The sequence below is a fragment of the Aquila chrysaetos genome, chromosome 5 (genome assembly GCF_900496995.4).
Source record: "Aquila chrysaetos chrysaetos chromosome 5, bAquChr1.4, whole genome shotgun sequence".
Classification (NCBI taxonomy): domain Eukaryota; kingdom Metazoa; phylum Chordata; class Aves; order Accipitriformes; family Accipitridae; genus Aquila; species Aquila chrysaetos.
The window spans coordinates 75,450,951-75,468,527 of NC_044008.1; the positions used below are offsets into that span (position 1 = coordinate 75,450,951).

The 17,577-nt window shown below is 43.2% G+C and overlaps 1 protein-coding gene across 6 annotated transcripts in view; it reads right to left on the reverse strand.

The window, feature by feature from the left end:
• RPTOR (regulatory associated protein of MTOR complex 1) overlaps window positions 1-17,577 on the reverse strand; it is a 210,571-nt gene that overhangs the window by 36,098 nt on the left and 156,896 nt on the right. For 4 of the 6 annotated variants that reach the window (XM_041123884.1, XM_041123883.1, XM_030013194.2 and 1 more), the window contains exons 18-23: window positions 16,980-17,097; window positions 15,385-15,525; window positions 14,778-14,936; window positions 7,854-7,972; window positions 2,142-2,245; window positions 968-1,151 (exon numbers count right to left, since the gene is read on the reverse strand). In XM_041123884.1, the coding sequence (XP_040979818.1) occupies window positions 968-1,151; window positions 2,142-2,245; window positions 7,854-7,972; window positions 14,778-14,936; window positions 15,385-15,525; window positions 16,980-17,097 (825 nt within the window). Of the gene's footprint in view, window positions 1-967; window positions 1,152-2,141; window positions 2,246-7,432; window positions 7,502-7,853; window positions 7,973-14,777; window positions 14,937-15,384; window positions 15,526-16,979; window positions 17,098-17,577 lie in introns of all 6 variants that reach the window. The other 2 variants (XM_041123882.1, XM_030013190.2) reach the window with 1 other exon arrangement.

A 17,577-nucleotide genomic window follows, 5' to 3' on the forward strand; every position in this document is an offset into this window, starting at 1 on the left:
GTAGAGGGAGAGGTAGGCACAAAACTATTTCCAGATAGCTGACTCCTGAAGAACTCTGACCATTTGTAAGTAATAGTCTCTATCTTCAAGTGATGGGCAGAAGCACGTCCAAGTGTGCTTGGACTCAACCATATTCATCCAACGTGACTCACCTAAAGTCATCTGAAGGTGACATTCAGAATCCTTTGTGCATACTAAGATCTGACTGATTGCTCTACTTGGCACCACATCAGTCCTTCATGCTTCTGTATATGGAAAAATGCCCAGTACCTGATGATTATCTTTAGAATGCTAAAATGTATGCAAAACCCTCGCTGGATTGCTTGCATGCCAAAAAGAGGAGTCACTGCTGTTCTTCCCAGAGGTCCTCACAGCTCTTAACTGATCAGCGCTCTTCCAGCAGGGTGACCTGTAATGAGCTTTGGTCCTCCTAGTAATAGTCTGGGCTCACATCCTCCCTTGTGCATAGTGAAGAGGGGCTGCCAAGCGTGGAGTGGGTACGGGCTGCTGGAAAGGAGGTGAATATTCTGGTGCAGAAGCACCTAACAGTCTCTCAAGAGGAATGCCAGTTTGTATGTTAAAGGAAGAGGAATCTCCCCTTTTTCCTCCTTGGTCCCTGCTTTGCTTGAGGTTGGAGAAGAAAACATGAGGGGCACGGATCTGACTCTGTGTTATCACTCAGGCAGACAAATGTTTATGAAAGAATAAATAATTAACTCTGACTAAACACTTCTTAGTAGCAGAAATGAATAATGTCCTATCAAAAGCTACAAAACAAAATTTATCCTGAAGAAAAAAAATTAAAGTTAATCCATTTTTATTTTGCTGGTTAGAGGAAGCCAGTCTGGAGTTAACAGCAGCTAGAAGCAAACAAGAGATAGGTAGAAATAAAACACAAAGAACAGAATGTGTAGCAAAACCCAGTGGAGCAAGGAAGTAGTCAGATCTGAAAGGAAAGTCTCTTTACCTGTTCTGGCCCTTTGTCAAACATTTTTCTTGTCCTGGGGAATTGGTGGGAGTGGGGAGTATACTGAACCCCCATGTTGCCAACATTGGCAGGTCTTACAGATGTGATGTCCCGACTGACTGGCTGTTTTGTCACATCATTTGTCAGGCTGGAGCTGCTTGTACTAGTGGTTGGAGGTGACCCTCTAAAGATCAAAAAAGAGGGAGAGGATTTAGGTATCATTGGACACAAGACTCTTGCATGTGAATTACATTACTTTTATATTACTTTTTTATAAGATATATACTTCACTGCTGTGCTTCCTCTACAAAAGAACACAATCCCTCCATCCCCTCCAAAAGCCATACAAACCTGAAAACAACAGTTAACCTTGAGTGTGCGAACTCCAGATTGAGGATAAGAAAATTAACATTTTTGGGAACCTGCAGGTCCAACAGTCACACGCCCACAGGTTACGATGCCCGACCTAAGGCACACTGATTAGCCATTGTATTTCAATGGGGAGACTGGAAGTCCTGTCAGCCCACAGAAAAGCATTTTAATTTATGTGTAAACTGAGATTTATCTTATTGCACAGTTACTATCAGAAAACATTAAAAAACCATCACTGTGCAGTTCTGGGCCCTCCATTCCAACTCTGAATCTTACTGGTGCATGTTGATTATGGGACCGCTAGATCTAAAGCGTGGTATTTTCTTGGAGAGCAGGTTTTGGGAAATAATCAAATTTTCAAATCTTAGTTTTGCCCATACCATTATCTCAATTTCCCTACAAGCTTAGGCATCTCTTGTTGATCATCAGATAACCTTAGCTTTTATCATCGGATGCAGAAAATACAGAGCAGACTTCAATGGGAAAGTTGGATACCACACAGGTCAGGCCAGAGTGCATCGGTAAAATCAGCAACAGTTAGCTCTTCCTTTCAATTAATCTTTAGATAATTAGTGTGGCTTGTTACCCTGTCCAAAAAAGAAAAACAGGAAGAAACTCTGCACCTTTTCGCAGAGCTTTTGTTTCTGAACACCTTACCAGCACTAAAACAAGAAGCTACCGAGACCTCGGCATGTTCACTCTCTCTGGTGCGGTTAACTGGGATGGCTACTTGAGCAGCGACTGTCAGGGAGCACCTAAACCCACTACAGTAATAGTGCTAGAAAGCAATGCTGGCGCTTACCCCACTTGGTGGATGTGCATGCCCTTGTTGGTGGGGCTGGCAGGGGCAGACTGAGTCAGCGAGGAGGTGTCGAGGATGCGCTGGGGGCGAGCATTTACTGTTGCCTAGAGAAAAAACACAGCAGAGTCCTGAACAGCCAAGACTGCAAAACACCAACCGCCGTTGTTTATTATCTAATACAATTGCACATCTGGGGTTAACTGAAGTTAAGCTCTCTATCAGTGCGTGTGTGGGTGTTTAAAAACGTATATGAAAAAAAAGCCCCTGTGCAGTTCCCAACACATAAGATGGTTTTACTACTTTTTTAGTCAGAAAACACTTACCAGAAAGTACCCTTCTGTTACTTACAGGGAAACGGCTTTGACTAACACATAAGCTTTTTCCCTAAATCGGTTGTGGCCTCCGACCTGTACCGGCACTTCGAACCAAGCTGCCACTGGGCCGGCAGACAGCCCGGGGGTTCCCCTTCAGCAACCAGGCTTTCCCTCCCACCTCGTGGCAGAGGACTGCAATTCATACCACAACCATAATTCAAGGACACATTCTGACCCTGATATCATGTTTGAGTCAGAACTCTCCTCGTAAATCTGGCAGCTGCCTGAAACTATCTCCTGTTGCTGCTCCATCTCCCCTAACGAGCTTTTCTGGAGTTCGTTAGACGATGCCCTTTCCAGCAGCACCACATCCACTCTTATGGGGAAGGCAGGGGATTTACATCGTTGGGTTGCTCAAAGCTCTACAAAACACAGCCAGTCCTCCTGCAAAACGGTACCCAGGCACTCAGCCACTAGCTAGAGAAGAGCTGTTTCTGAAAGAGCCTGAGAAATTATCATCCTTTCTCCTGGGGAAGACCTCAAAGGTAAGCCAGGTGAAAGGCAGTGAGAAGTGCACAGACCACTACATCACCACCTCGCACTGCTCCAGGCTGAGCACGCTGCTCGCACTGTGCAAATAAGCCTCCCCTTTAGAAAGGGAGAAGTCTTCCATTGCCTACGGACTCCTTTCCTCCTCTTCCACATCACCCCACCTTTTGTGAAATGTTTGAAATTTCTCACATATTGAAATAAGTTTTAAAGGAAGCCCCAGACTGGCATAAAAGACCTGGAGGGACAAATATGGCTATCTAACAGGCAAGATGACTTTCATCATCTCTTAGAACACTAAGAAAATCCACCTCGCACAGTGCAAGAGCCGAGCAGGGTTCTCAGGTGATGACACTAGGGTGGTATCCAGCTCAAGCCAAGCAAGGTTAAGACCAGCAGCTACTGAAACACAGAGTGTCAAAAAGCAAGAGCTGTGTGCATGGTCTTCTGGAGCCCAGACAGCTAACGAGCCTTTTATAAGTTAATGCCTTTACAAGGCAGAACCAACAACCAACATCGCGAACAAGAGTATCTGTCTTTGCACTCAAAGCCCACATGTGTCTCCTGCAGAGAAAAGTCTGAGGCACTCGAGCTTGGGAGACACCCTGCCCTCTCCTTGCAGGAGCCAAAAGGCCTTCTGAGATGACCTCCGCTTCTCCCTTCCTCCAACGACCCAGCGAGGTTGTCACCTCCCTCGCTTTGACAGGGTTCAAGCCCTCCTGACCATCATTTGTTTGGCTCCAAAGGGTAGGAGCGGTGATGACCGTCACCGTACAGCACACCTACACCGCAGCAAGCACCAGATTGCTACGGCTGGGAAGGCAAGTGCCGTGACCTCTGGTTAGCCTGGCTACCCCCTGAGCTAGCCTCCTCATGTGAGACACGCTCATTTTATGTGTTATTTTCCTCCTTTTCATATGGGGGTGGGAGAGGTCCTACAGGCCACTGATCTCTCCATCACTCAGGAATGCAGTGGGGTCTCCGGTGAGCAGATGTTACTACATGGGGACAGACAATCACACCATGAGAATGGAAAGAAAGTAGAAACAATTTAGCAGCTAGTGACATATTATTATTCATAACTAATTTTAATTAGTCACAGAAGGCTCAGTTTTAAGATTCTCGCAGCCAGGTCTCTGTCACCTGAAATGGGTCAGGTCACCTAGTTTCGCAGCAGAGGGACAAGGTCAACTAACAATAATTTGTTGAAGGGGTACACAGAGAGATGAGCATGGCAGACAGCCTTCCTTTTCCTGGGAAAAATAAAAAAGCAATTTCTTTTCTGAAGGCAGCAAGCAGTGTGAGGGCCGCAGTTCAGTGATATGACAGTGTATTTTGCTGGAGGCAGCAGCTCCCCATTTCCTGGGGATTTGCTCCTCTGCTAGCCAAATCATCTCTTTTCAAGAGGGGAGACAGTAATTCATAATTTTGCAAATTGACCCCAGGTTTTAAAAAAAAAAAAAAAAGGCAAAAAAAAAAAAAGCACACACTGTCAGAATTACTTGCTTATGCACAGAAAAGCCTGTACCAAGGAGTGATGTCGTGGAGGAATAACTCCTGGGATAATTCAGCCTCAAGCCTTCCATTAAAAACAGCTGGATGAAGCAACCTGGGAGGAAGCAAACTTTCCTTAATTAATTGTGATTCAAAAAGTCTTAAAAGGCCAACATTGATTACTGGGTCCTTTTTGTTTGTTTTGGTCCACGCAAAAAGCACGTTTTGGATTTTTTAAAAGATCAGGCTGGGAATGGGGGTTGTACCATTCCAATCTGCATCATAAATATAAATCACAACACAGCCACAATCTGTGTGAGAACTAGCAATGTCTAATCAGCCCATGAAATAAAACGGTGTATTTCACATCCAGGAAGCATGCACGTCTGTGCAACCTACTCACCGGCTGCTCAGAAAGACATCACCCTATTTAAAGATCACTGGAGTTCTCCTGTAGATAAAGATCTATATTCATGCCTTCATTAAAAAAACTGAATAGGACTAGTCTCATTTGAAAACAAAAATTCTGCTTTAGATTCACGCAGTGCCTTGCAAATAACTATTTTGCAAATGCAGACTCATAATCTGAACTTTTGCAGTCACAAAACTCGCAGTACTGGCCCCATGTTTTACTGCAGGGGATCAAAAGGTGTAGCAACATTTACTTCTTCTAATCTCTCCAGCCACACTGCTCTCAATGTGTTGTCTGATCATCCATCAGGGCAACTGAGTTACTTGACTAACACCTGCCTGGTACAAAATACGTTTAAAAATCATAAAGACTTAAAGCACAGAGCTTGGCAACATTTTGAGGCTAAACATTTAGTTCACCAAAATGAAGATGGAGTTCACCAATACCATCCAGAAGTATAAGCCAATGGCTAATTTGTTCAGGTCCTTCAGCTAAGAAGCCCAACAGTAACAGGCAATGTCGTACAGATCGCAGTGTTTTGTTCATTTGTGTTAATATAAGAAAATTTCAGCTGTCCAAGTTCCAAAATGAAGCCTCTCATTCCCTGAATTTTGTATTATTTAGAACAAAAGGATTAAATCCCTAGAATATTCAAGTGCTTTACTTCACCTGAAGCAGTATTTTTGTTTAAGCAAGAAAATCAACTTTTTTTTTATTCAATGATAAAATTCAAACAAAATGGAGAATGCATTGTTTGCAAATACTGGGGAGGACCAAAGGGCCCGTGGGCAGCATCCAGGCTGCTCCCTTTTACGTCCAACAGAGGTCCATTAGCAGCAAGGAAAGATCTCAGCATACAGTTAGCAAAAATTTAATTGTTACTAATTTGCATTACACATCAGACAACTCCTATAATCTGCCTGAGCTCACACCAGCAGAGACATGGAGTTCAGGCTCTAAATCCTGGCAGCACTGCTCACAGTGGGAGCTTTGTCCGTAATGAAATGAATAAAGGCCAGATCATGATCCAGGATCTGAAGCCTTAACTTCCATTTTGGTGGGCTGGTAATAGGGTTGTTTTTTTAGTGTGGGGTTTGTTTGGGTTTTTTTAAATAAAAAAAGCCTTTGTAGAAGCCACCTAAGCCAGGTGGTACTGGCAAAAGCAAAGCCCACAGTATCACAAAGTGCACAGCAGTTAGCCCACTATATACGCAGCTGCCCAAACTGCTGGACAAACTGCGCATTTAAATACTTTCCTTATGGATCTTATGGCTAAGGCAAAGAAGAACAAATAAATTTTGTTCACTGAAGCATCCCCAGATAAAAATTTTCGTAAATGGGAATGCTTCTCTTATTGTTTTGCAAAACCATTTGAAAAGCCACTGCCTTAGAAAGCCAGGGACAGAGCAGCTGTCTGAGAAGCAGAGCATGAGATGCATGATACCCACTCACTTGAGCTTTTGGACTCCATTCAGTATCAAGACATTTAGGTCCAAACTTGTCAGAATCAACACAGAATTAACCAAACCAGTCGTAACATTCACTATGGATATCACAACATAATGATCAAAATTCCTGCTGGCTAAGCAGACCCATAGCAGTGCTAGTGAAGACATCTGCAGGGCACAGCAGCATCTGTATTAATATTGACACATCTCTTTCCACTAGCAAGGGAGTAAGTCCTGAAAAAATATTTAAGACTGGAAAAGCAGATCTGGTTCCTCTTTATATCCCTTTTAATTCCACAGTAGGAGTAAGATTTCATTTTGCAAAGAGCCTTCCAAAATACAAAACTGAAATAGTTTCATGTATCTAGAGAAGAGAGGGAAATCTTTAACCTTTTCCCTTTCTTATTCACCTTAGTTTGGCATCTCCAGCCTGACGGTAATTTGTTGCACACCCGTACCATCAGGGAAGGGCTGACCTCGTTGCCCCCACTGGCAAAATAATTCTCTATCCCAAAACCCAGATTTTACCACTCACTGACATGTATACTTAAAACAAATAAGAGTTCAAATAAGTAACTAGTTTCTCAATAGAAAACCAGATTTAAAAGCAAGAAATCTCTAAGGCATTAAAATGGTAGTGCACAATGCTGGCATCTCTTACTGCAACTTTAGCTTAGAAGCCTAAGTCTGAAGATTTAGGATTATTCACTGGAAATCATCAGTAAGAGACGTCATCTTGCATTGCAATGGCTCATGGTCTTGATGCTAGAGCAAATAGAAAGCACGTGGGAAGGACTGCGTTCAGACAGCTTTCTGACACCACCGACCGGGGCAGAAGGAGAAAGGCAGTTGGTGAGAAGATGTTCTGGGGTGGCCTGGTGCTTCGTTTCAGGTGGAAGGTGAGGGTGCTTCTACAGCTCCCCAAGCTGGCAATTCTGAATCAGCAGTGACGGCAGCCTCCAGGGACATCTTGTCACCCTTGGAGGATGAAATGTGATGAGGATGGTGGTTTAGGCGGATTAGGCCTGGGTTGAAGAGGTGAATAGTGGCAGGGGTGTCTGCATGCTGACTCACATGTACTAGTTCACCTGGATTGGAGAGCCGTTGTGGCTTCAGTCTGCAGGCCAGTCCCACTTGCATAATCTAAATCAGTTTGCAAACGGATAATTTAATGAAGTATATTTAAGGTTTCTCCCAGGGGCTGATCTAGATAAGTAGACTTCTAAACAAGACCTACTGTCTAAGGTCTGTACCTAATTTATATCCTAAAACAATCCCAGGCCCTCCCCCATTCATTTATTTTACCTGATCGAGAGCTCATATGAGTGTTTATCATCTGGAAACTTTAAAAGCTCCTTCTGCAACAGATCCAGACTGAACTAGGCAGAGCCCTCCAATGGACCTATTCAGTTCAGTCTGCCTATGCTCTGTCTCAGCATGAAAAAAATTAACATACAAAAACCTCACAGACACACACGAACACAGAAAGGCATACCTTGTAGGCAATACTGTTGAGAACTTTCATTGCCAAGTCGGAGACATCAGGATAGGGGTCGGCAGCTAGGTGAAGGAGTACTCTCCAAATTTGGGTATAAACACTGTTGAAACTCACACCTAAAATAATAAAAAAACCAAAACAAAAACCAAAGCCCCACAGCACATGACAATCCATCAACTCAAACTCTTTGATCTTATGTGAGAAAATTCATTAGAACTCCAAACATCACAATGACATCTAAGAAAACATCAAGAGAAGAGCTCAAAAACACCCTACAGGGGCATTTTGTCTCCATTTTGTCTGTCTTTGTGAACTCTGCAAGGGCTTGTAAAATGAAAGTGGGAGAAAGCAAAATAAATTAGACTACCTAAATAAGCTTCAGTCAAACTGCTAGTTTTCTGGGTTCCTGAAACAATCTGAAAAGGCCAAATGGATAATGTCTTTGGATTTCCTGAGCTAAAACACTAAACAGTATAAAACCACAGTTACTGGCTTATAGTTTTATGGTTATTTTTATTGATGTTTTAAGCATTAATACTCAGCTTGAATGTTCAGGGGTTTATATATTCTACAAGTTTACTAAACATCTAAATGTTAAAAAGGAAGCTTTAGGACCTGTACCTTTGCGAAGCAGTAAGTCTAACTCAGTCTTTCCTATTGACATTTGTATCAATTCCTCAATTGCCAATTTGCTATTTAATGAGAGTATCTGCCGTTTGGTATTTCAGCAGAAGGGACTGACAGATTCGAAGTACAAATCAAATTAATAAGCATTTGCAACAACTGACAAAATTCTGTGAACATTTTATTTTGCTGCTTTTAGGTGAATCTTTAATTTGTTATTCTTTCTTCTAACCCTTACAATGTCTAATAGTTGTAACACTGTTGTTTGGGAGTTGAGCCATTTGGACAATATTAAAGTGGTTGCACTAACAAAAAAAAGGAACTAAAATAAGGATTTCAGATGAGTCACAATCAATGGTAAATGACAGATCAAGCTGTTGCTGCATTTCCTTTCATGTTTCTGGAGGCATCTAAAAATAAAGTGTTAAGTTAGGAAGAAAGGGTTCCTTGGTCAACAAGTAGCTTCTCACCTTGCATAGCTGCTAAACCTGATACCCAAATCAACAGAAAATAGACCTGGACAGTCCAGCTTTGAACTTTGGCTGAAGAAGGCAAGTAGCGCACGATAATGAGCTTCAGGAGTACGCACGCTGCACTTCATATGCTTGTCTGCGTTAGCCAAGGGAATCTTTCTTCTGCCAGAAAAATTCCCCAGCATGTGAGAAAGCATTCTGCAAAATGCAAAGGCAGTAACCTAACTCCATCCTCTCATTTGATCTGAGAGGAAAAGGGTCTCTTACCCAGCTGACATCCAAAGGATTTTCCAAGTGGCACCTGTGTATGGAGTTTCAGGCAGAAATCTCACAAATATTTATGATAGTACTACTTGGACAGTGCTGTCCATTTGCTGGGGGCTACCTATACAACAGACTCCTATAGCTAGTCTTAACCTTTCCAAGACAGGTAAGATACAGGGCCTGACAAAGATACAACAACGTTAAATTCACCCAGGAAAAATGAAGAAGTTGATAATCCGAGAAAGCAATAACAACTGTCAAGATACAATAGAGTCAAAGGGCACTGATATGTGATATTTGGTTTATGCCAGCTGAGGACAGAGCCCAAAGTGGACAAAATCAAGGAACGCCTGAGTACAGCATGCATGAGTTGAGCAGAACTGAATGGTGCAGATCCAAGTTCAGGTTTTGGCTTTGGTCATAATAGGCAAAAGTCATCGTCTTTTTCAGAAGCTCTTTATCTATGTTTAAATAAAGAAAATGTCAATACACAATAAAGTAAGTCTTCTCTCAGAAGAAGAGGATTAGGCCTCCCAACCATAAAGGGTGGTGATACAATGCTTGTCTGTCTTCTACAGGCTTCTGACCATTTAGGTTTTATTTTTGCCACTGCCATGTTCATCCTGGAAGCTTCTATTACCAGGGAAAGAAACAGGGGAGGGAGAAGGATAAAGAATAAGTCGGGGAGAGAGACAAAGTGCTATGAGCTGTGGGAGTAAAAAAAGCCCCAGCCACTGAAGCAGCTAGCCAGGTAACGTAGTCTGAGGTCTGCTCAGAGCTCTACCCTCTACATTCGGTCCTGTGCAGAAGTTACATAAGGACCGATGGGAAATCTGAATGGCTTGATTTCTTTTAAAGCCCTTGAAAGACAGTAAAAGGAACGGGAGAGAAAGGGAGAGCGAGAGGGTACCCATCAGATTTTCCAGCGTCTCTGATAACCACCTCATTCATGACGCAGTCATGAAGAAAAAAAAACCCAACATTTTTTATACATCTAAGCATCATGAAAAAACAAATTTAAAACAGAACTGCACCAGTGCAATTCCTCATTCATTTGGCAGCCTTTGAAAAGAACAGAGGGAATTTCTACAAAGGCATCTCAGGCTCAGAGCTGGTGCTCGAAGGACTGGTCCTTTCTTCTGCCATCCTCCCCCCGCCCATGTTAGTGTTGTTCATTGCACTGATTCAATCGAGTGACACATCTGACATAGCTCCTTGTAAAAACCTGAGCACCGAGTCAGTGGGATAATGGAAGGCAGCAGAGGTGGCAGGAGGAACAGCAGCTTGATTTCATGTAATGGACTAAAATGCAAAAAATATCCATGAGATGCAAACAAAGAGCCGAGCAAGGGGGACGGGGTGTTAATCTAAGCAGACAGCTCTGTAATTAGTCAGACTGATTCAAAGCCAGTTAAATGGACCTTGCAGTATAGATTTACGTTTACAAAATGATTCCTCTCTGCTAAGAATGTCAAAAATAAATTGCCTGCCTTTACTGACGACTTTGATTTTCTTTGCATATGCATAACTCCTAGTTCAATTTAACAGCAAGCATCATGCAATGGCCCTGAGGAAGGGACCTGGCTGAGGTCCTGCTGCCAGGTCACTGAGTACACGAAGGGTAGAACCACGTTGGATGCAAAAATGAATGCTAATGTTTTTATTCATTCTTTTTGATTTGCCAGGCTTTGACAGGGTTTCTTTCTAATCCCTTGTAAAAATCACTGCAGTGATTTTAAGCCTTGATCTCCAGAAGAAGGTGCAGTCCACTCCCCACCCAACACAGCAGCAAAAACTGACCAATGGCTGAACCGGCACTGCTGCACGCCTTGGACCAGAGACAGCTCTCCTCTCCTGCGCCTGCACATCCCGCCTGCAGGGAAAGGCAACTTTCGGACTGGCACGCAATGAAACATGCAGCTGAAATATTTCAGACTGAACGGTACCCGAGGACTTGGGTATCTGCTTCCCATTAACGCTAATCCCACCTGCTTTGTAAATGTGTATCCCGCAAGTCTCTCCTCTTCCCGTGAGTGACCCAGAAGGTCCTGTGAGAGCTACTCGGATGAAGAGAACATCTGAAATCCTGATTGCTCTCTGAACTCTACTTCGACAAATGCAGACGGCAGCCTGTTCCCTACAGGAACAGCAAATCAGCGTTTCTTGCACAGACCTGACAGTCTGCAAGGTGGTCTCTTTGCACGGGGCCATGCAAAGGGGTTCCCGCACACTCCAACCCCTGATGGCAATTCAAATGGCAAAGCACAACCTTTTTCATGTTTCAACAGAAACCAGAAGCAACTCATGAGGAAAAAGTATGTTCCCTCAGAGAAGGGAATGTTCCCCTGGACCAGGGCTGTCATAGCCAACATGAAAGCAGCCCACCACAACCAGCCTCTACATCAAGCTTCCGTTTCCCAAAACCACTCAGATCCCTGTATTTTGCTACTATGCAAGTTAGTATTTATAAATACTGCTTGTTGACCAGTTACTTCTTATTATGTCTGTGCATTTAAATATATTGCGTAGTGATAGAGAAGGAGGCTCTACCTGTCCCAACACGCCCTCTCATTTGCTGGGGCTCACTGTCCACCTACATCTCTTGCTCTCCTCATCCTCACTGCAGTAACCTCCCCCTGTAAGTGCTACGTTGAGGCAGCTCTTCAGGACAGATCCTGTGACATGGCAAATAGTTTTCTGCCCCCAGCCTCTCCTGCTGGAAAAGAGAATTATTCCCCAGCATCTTATCGCTCCAAGATTTATTTTCCTCCGTCTTTGATCGTTCCTTAATATAATCTTTCCGGCTACGCTCTCTGTAGGACAAAGACTTTAATCGCACAGTTTGGATACAAATAATCAGCCTCAAGGTATGCAAAACCCCCATCTTAATTCTTCCCTTTTCCCATCTTAAAACTAAACTAAACTAAAAATTTCCAGGACACCAAGATTAATGACTAGTTGTATGGAAAAAAGCAGCAAGGCTCAGCTTCCCGTCCAAACTGATGTCTTTGTTGACTAACCAAAAACTGCCTCTTGCCAGCTTGAAAATGTGAGCCAGACATAAATGTCTCTTCTGGTAACAGGACTGTCTGGCCAAGGAACAGTCTGCCAGAAAACAGCACACCTAGACTGTAAGTACATGTTGCGTTTGAGGGGGGGGGCACTACATGGGGCCATTTGGCCTATAGTTAGCTAAGCTGTTTGTAAAATGGCACAAGAAGGAATGGAGAGGTTTTCCTCAAGTTTATGGGAAGAAGTACATCGTATGATGCCGCAGTGTCAGTGAATTGGATAAACTGATCCAGAATAACCCCTCTAGCACCATGTTCCTAAAATCGCAAGAGAGGAAGAAAGCCCTGAACGCCAGTGAATCAACCGAGGGAATGCACAGTACAGAACATGGAATTAAACTATGGTTGAAAATTTCTACTTTTATTATTACAGACTAGATTTCTGCTTTGGTCTGAGTCTACCCTGTGCCCAGAGCATCCTTTTTACTGCTTTGCCTGTCTCAAATATTTGGCAGAGTCATTACTGCAGAGCCAAATCACCATTACTTCTTCCAAAAGATAGAGAGTAGAGCAAAACATTCCTTCAGTCAAGACAAGTCTGTCACCCAGGTAGACTCCCCTCCAAGTTACCCCAAGTTGCTAGCTATATTTTATTGCACACTAAAACTTTACAGAAAGGGGTTAATCTGAGCCCAGGCCAGCTGTGCAGCAGCCACAGCACTAGGGAGGGTGGCTGGAGCTGATGGCATTTTGAAAACTCTTTCCTTGGGGAGCAGGCGAGAGCAGGCTGGAAGATGGTAATTCTTCAGTAGAAATGAAAAAAGCCTGGCTGTTCAGCAGGCAAATGCTGAAGGTAATGGGATTCTGTGTGAGTTATGAATTTTAAACACTTCTATAAGCTCTGTCATTTCCAGCTGGATATGAGCTCTTCCGATTGAATAGGAATGAGGGAAGCTTTGGAGAACTGCTCTTTTTGTTTTCCTAGGTCTCCCTCACTCATCTCCAGCTCATCTCTAGATTCTTTTCCAACTGTACTGTAAAGCTCTCGTGAGACACGCACAAGCCATCAAGCAGACGCCAGCGTGCACCAGTGGAAATGAGGAAACTCAAGTTCTAGCTTAAGATGGAGAGAAATTTCCTAACATTCCTGTCATGCTTAAGAAGATCTAATTTCAATACCTACAATCAAAAGCAAATTAATTGATCAAGTTTCTAATGAACACATGATTTTAAACTGCCACAGGGGCTCAGGAATTAAAACCCCAGAATCTTTCAACTCAGGAGAGCCACATCACCATTACTTCTTCCAGAAAATACAGAATAGAGCAAAATGTTTCTTCATTCAAGGCAAGTCTATCACCCAGGTGGACTCCTCTCTGAGTTACACCACTCTTTTTTTTGCTGATTTTTGAAGGCTAGAAAAATACGGGCACATTTACTGATTACAAAGAAAATACAGAGATTTCCCGCAGCATTTCTCTGCTGCATGCTGCCATCCCTGCTCCCTGGAAGGAGGCCATTCCAAAAGCTAGATCCTTCTTGCGTGTTGTCCATGTTATCATCCCCAGTTGGTTTAGATTATATGAAAAACTACAGCTAGTTTAAAGCAAGGCTATTGTTGCAGTCAGACATGACTGCGAAAGTTACTTGAAAAGCAACCGAGTTGAACTAGCTTAATACAAACATTCCAGTTTTGTTCTATAAAAGAAATGCAAATAATCCATTACATGGAAATCAGCCATGCACTGCATAAATACAAGTAAAATTTCCCTTCCTTCTGTGTTATAGCACTTGACTCTGCAGAGTTCTGTACATTACCCAGAGAGTCAGATGCCAGGAGAGAAAGGGACTGTTGAGTGGTGGTAAAAAGTTTAGCGCTGTTAGTGATGTTAGAGCTGCTTATCCAGGAGGAAATAATGGAGATGGAATTGGAGGCAGCAGGATCAGCCATGAAACTTTTTGCACAAAAGCATATTTCTATGAAACAGTCAGTCTTTTTGCTTTTAATACACAGCCTGGAATTCCTTCTTTTTTACGTCCTATTTTAACAACGTACATATAAACCTGCATAGGAAATCAGCTAGGTAAGGCTTCCTTGGATGAGTAACACAATAAAGTGGCTGTGCTGTACAGAAATACAACCCATGTAAAAAATAACCAGGGGAAGCAGTTAGTGCCAGTGTGCCCCACTGCTAAATCCATGGGATGGGGAGTCCTCACTTTCATTCTCTAGCCCATGAAACTGCAGTGGATGTGAAATTCCTGTATACACCACCTTTTTGTGCTTAAATTTCTAACAGGACTGTTGTCCATCATGGTGAAGCTTACAGCTGGAGCCAACAGCTCTCACTTCCAGTCTCTCCATCAGAGCAGGAGTGACTCTGCTCTGCACGTAGCCTAACCAAACACAACAGTAGCATTTCTATTGTTATGAGAAATTTTGCTGGAGTAAGATCTAGCAGAAGCTAAGATCCAAACTTTCCACAAAAGCTAGAGCAAGCATGTGAAGAAAGGCGACACCAAAGGAAGGGAGGAGAGTCTTAACTCACCTATTAGTGAATTCAGAGAAGAGTAAGAGCTGACTCGTCTCATCTTGTCAATAGTCTCAAACGACAGGATATACTCTTCATTCTCAGGGCTGCCCAAGGTGCTGCTGGCACTGCTGCTGGTGCTGAGATTCCCAGGAGAAAATGCAACAGAGCTTCCAGCTGCCAAAAGAAAAGAGGGCAGATGCCTAAACAAGAACTGGTGAGAGAACAATTTTTACCCAGGCATAACAGCCCTTTTCTAAATCCTGCAACACTCAATGAAGGTGTAGGCAAATCCACAACATCCCCTTTTAAATACTGAATGTTTAAATACAGAGTAAGCATCAAGGGGTCAGAAAAGATTCAGTTAAAAATCCATATATGTTAGGAAGTTGGAAGGTACCTTTTTGGTCCCCACCAAATACTCAGAAAAATCAATACTAATGACCAGAAATTTGAAACTAATTATTGGGGGGCTTCTCATCTAAGCCCTTGGAGCTGGCAGCTGGATAATCTGGGCTAAAGTTTTGGTTTCAGCTCATGTTGTCTTGCACATGGTATTTCCTAGCTTGCAAGAGGTGGGTAAAGAGGAGGTAAAGAAAAATCAAAGAATTTTGAAATCTCTTACATTCTTCATTCAGGCTGAGGTTCTGCAAGGACTTGTTCAGGTTCCTCGCTGTGGTAACTGCTCGGATGTTCCCATAAGAGCTGACAGACCGCAGCCTTGGTGTACATGGACCATCTCGCACTGGTGTCAAACTCCCACCCTCTGTGGATGCAAGATTTAGCAATTAGAGATGTAACCAAAGTGATCATAGCCTTTTGGTTATTTCCCAGCAAATATATAACTAAAATACTACCAATATGAACAGAATTTAGTCATTGCCCCTTAGGCTAAACCAGAATGAGGTATGACGAAAGATCCTCTGTGCACATCATCAGCAAGGACCATGTGTGTCTACTATTTAAGCTGTGATTTTGTTACATCCAATAAAAGCAGGTGAGTTGAGCCTTGCCAGTGCCTGCAGACCACCCAGAAAGGCACGATGACTCTTCTCTCCAGGTCGATGCTTGGCCACTGCCTAGACATTGTGCTAGCACATGCTGCTACAGCAGACGCCATTTAGTAGGCAGCATTTACAGGCTTCTGTCTGCTTCTGCTCATTAAAAATGCAGTAAATTTTCTCACTATAGAGATTTAGGAAAATTCTGATTTCCTGACCAAATTTCAGGCCTGGTTTCAACTCACATTTCACCCATGACCTGGATACTTATAATTTCCCAAACTTTCTCATTTTTGTTCCTAAATACGCACACAGTACCATGGCTTCAGAAGAGCTATTATTTCAGTGCAGAAGTAGCTGCATTATGGTGGTGGGGCCAATGCTTCCAGTGCATCCTGCTTATAAATACTTCAGGATTATTTTGGATAAGGAAAAGCACTATATAAACTGCATGTAATGTTTATTTCCTGCAGCAAAAAGGACAAACGGGGAAAAGCTTATTTTCTGATATGATTTAGTTATTCATACAATAGGGAGATTAAACTACTCATTGCAGAGACAGCACATGCTCTTGTCTCCAAGTTTCCGCTGCAACAGTCCCATTATCCTTCAATATTTCCAATGTACTTAACATCTAAAGAAAATACGAGGTTAGCAACAATTTCACTAGGGCTTTTCATTCCTCACATAAAGCAATAGACACAACAAAAGGGATAGGACGGGAGGCACAGAGCATAAAGTTCTTCACTGCTTCTTGTCTGGTGCTTTGCAGCAGCAAGGAGTATAGTTGGTTCGTTGTTGTCTGGTGAGGATTCTCATTAGGTCAACATGACAGTGAAGTTTCTGGTGTAATTTGAGGCAGCAGGGGGGAAAGAAGTCTGGTAAGCCTGTGTACTGCCTTGACAAATATACTTCAGTCTTGATCTGAAGGGAACCCCTTTGAATTTGACAGGGTGTTCAGTCTCTACAACTTGCTGGTGAGCTACAGCTGTGTTTTAGATGGAGACTCAGCAGAGGATGCATTTCTCCAGTGCAATATATTATGGTGCTAAACAGACATTAGAGCTACCCACCATGCCGCTCAACTTCGTAGCGATGGTGCTGTTTGGTAAATCACCACCAGCAAGAATTTCATTGTGTTGGGCAAACTCCTTAAATAAAAGTTCCCAAGCACTTTCAGGCTACATGTTTCCTACCCACACAAACACAAAACACCTACCTGTGGCAGCTGGAGAAGGGAGAGGGTAGTTCTTCTCTTCTTCCATGAACTGCAAGGCGACAGTGCAGAAGTTGCTCTCATACTGAACCACCAGGTGACTTAAAGCCACCACCAGCTCCTATGGAAAGAGCAGAAGAAAGGTATTTCATGGTCACGTAGGTCAGAAACAATAGACCAAAGGGAAACACAGAACAACGTGGTCATTATTGTTGACATTATTGGGTGGCCATCCAGGCTAATAATTTTCCCTTCGCTTTGCAGGGATGAACTGAAGAAAGCCAGAGCGCTCCATTTCAAATCTAATTCTCCACAAGTCTATATGTGAACAGGCTACCACTACTCTCTGATTCTGCCCAATATTGTCAAACTGATGCAGTGTCACAGCAAGTACTGAACTGGCAACTAACCCCCAGCTCCCTCTGCTCCTGCGCGTGCAGCAGTCTCACCCACAAGAAGCGTGTGTTTCCTGCAGAGCAGCAACGAGCTGTGCCGAGGATCGGTGTCCTTGGCCCTCTGTGGCACAGCCTGACCCTCTCTCCCTGTGCAGCACATGTATGCATGGAGCGGAGCTCTCGTCCTACAGCTTGCCCTATCTTTG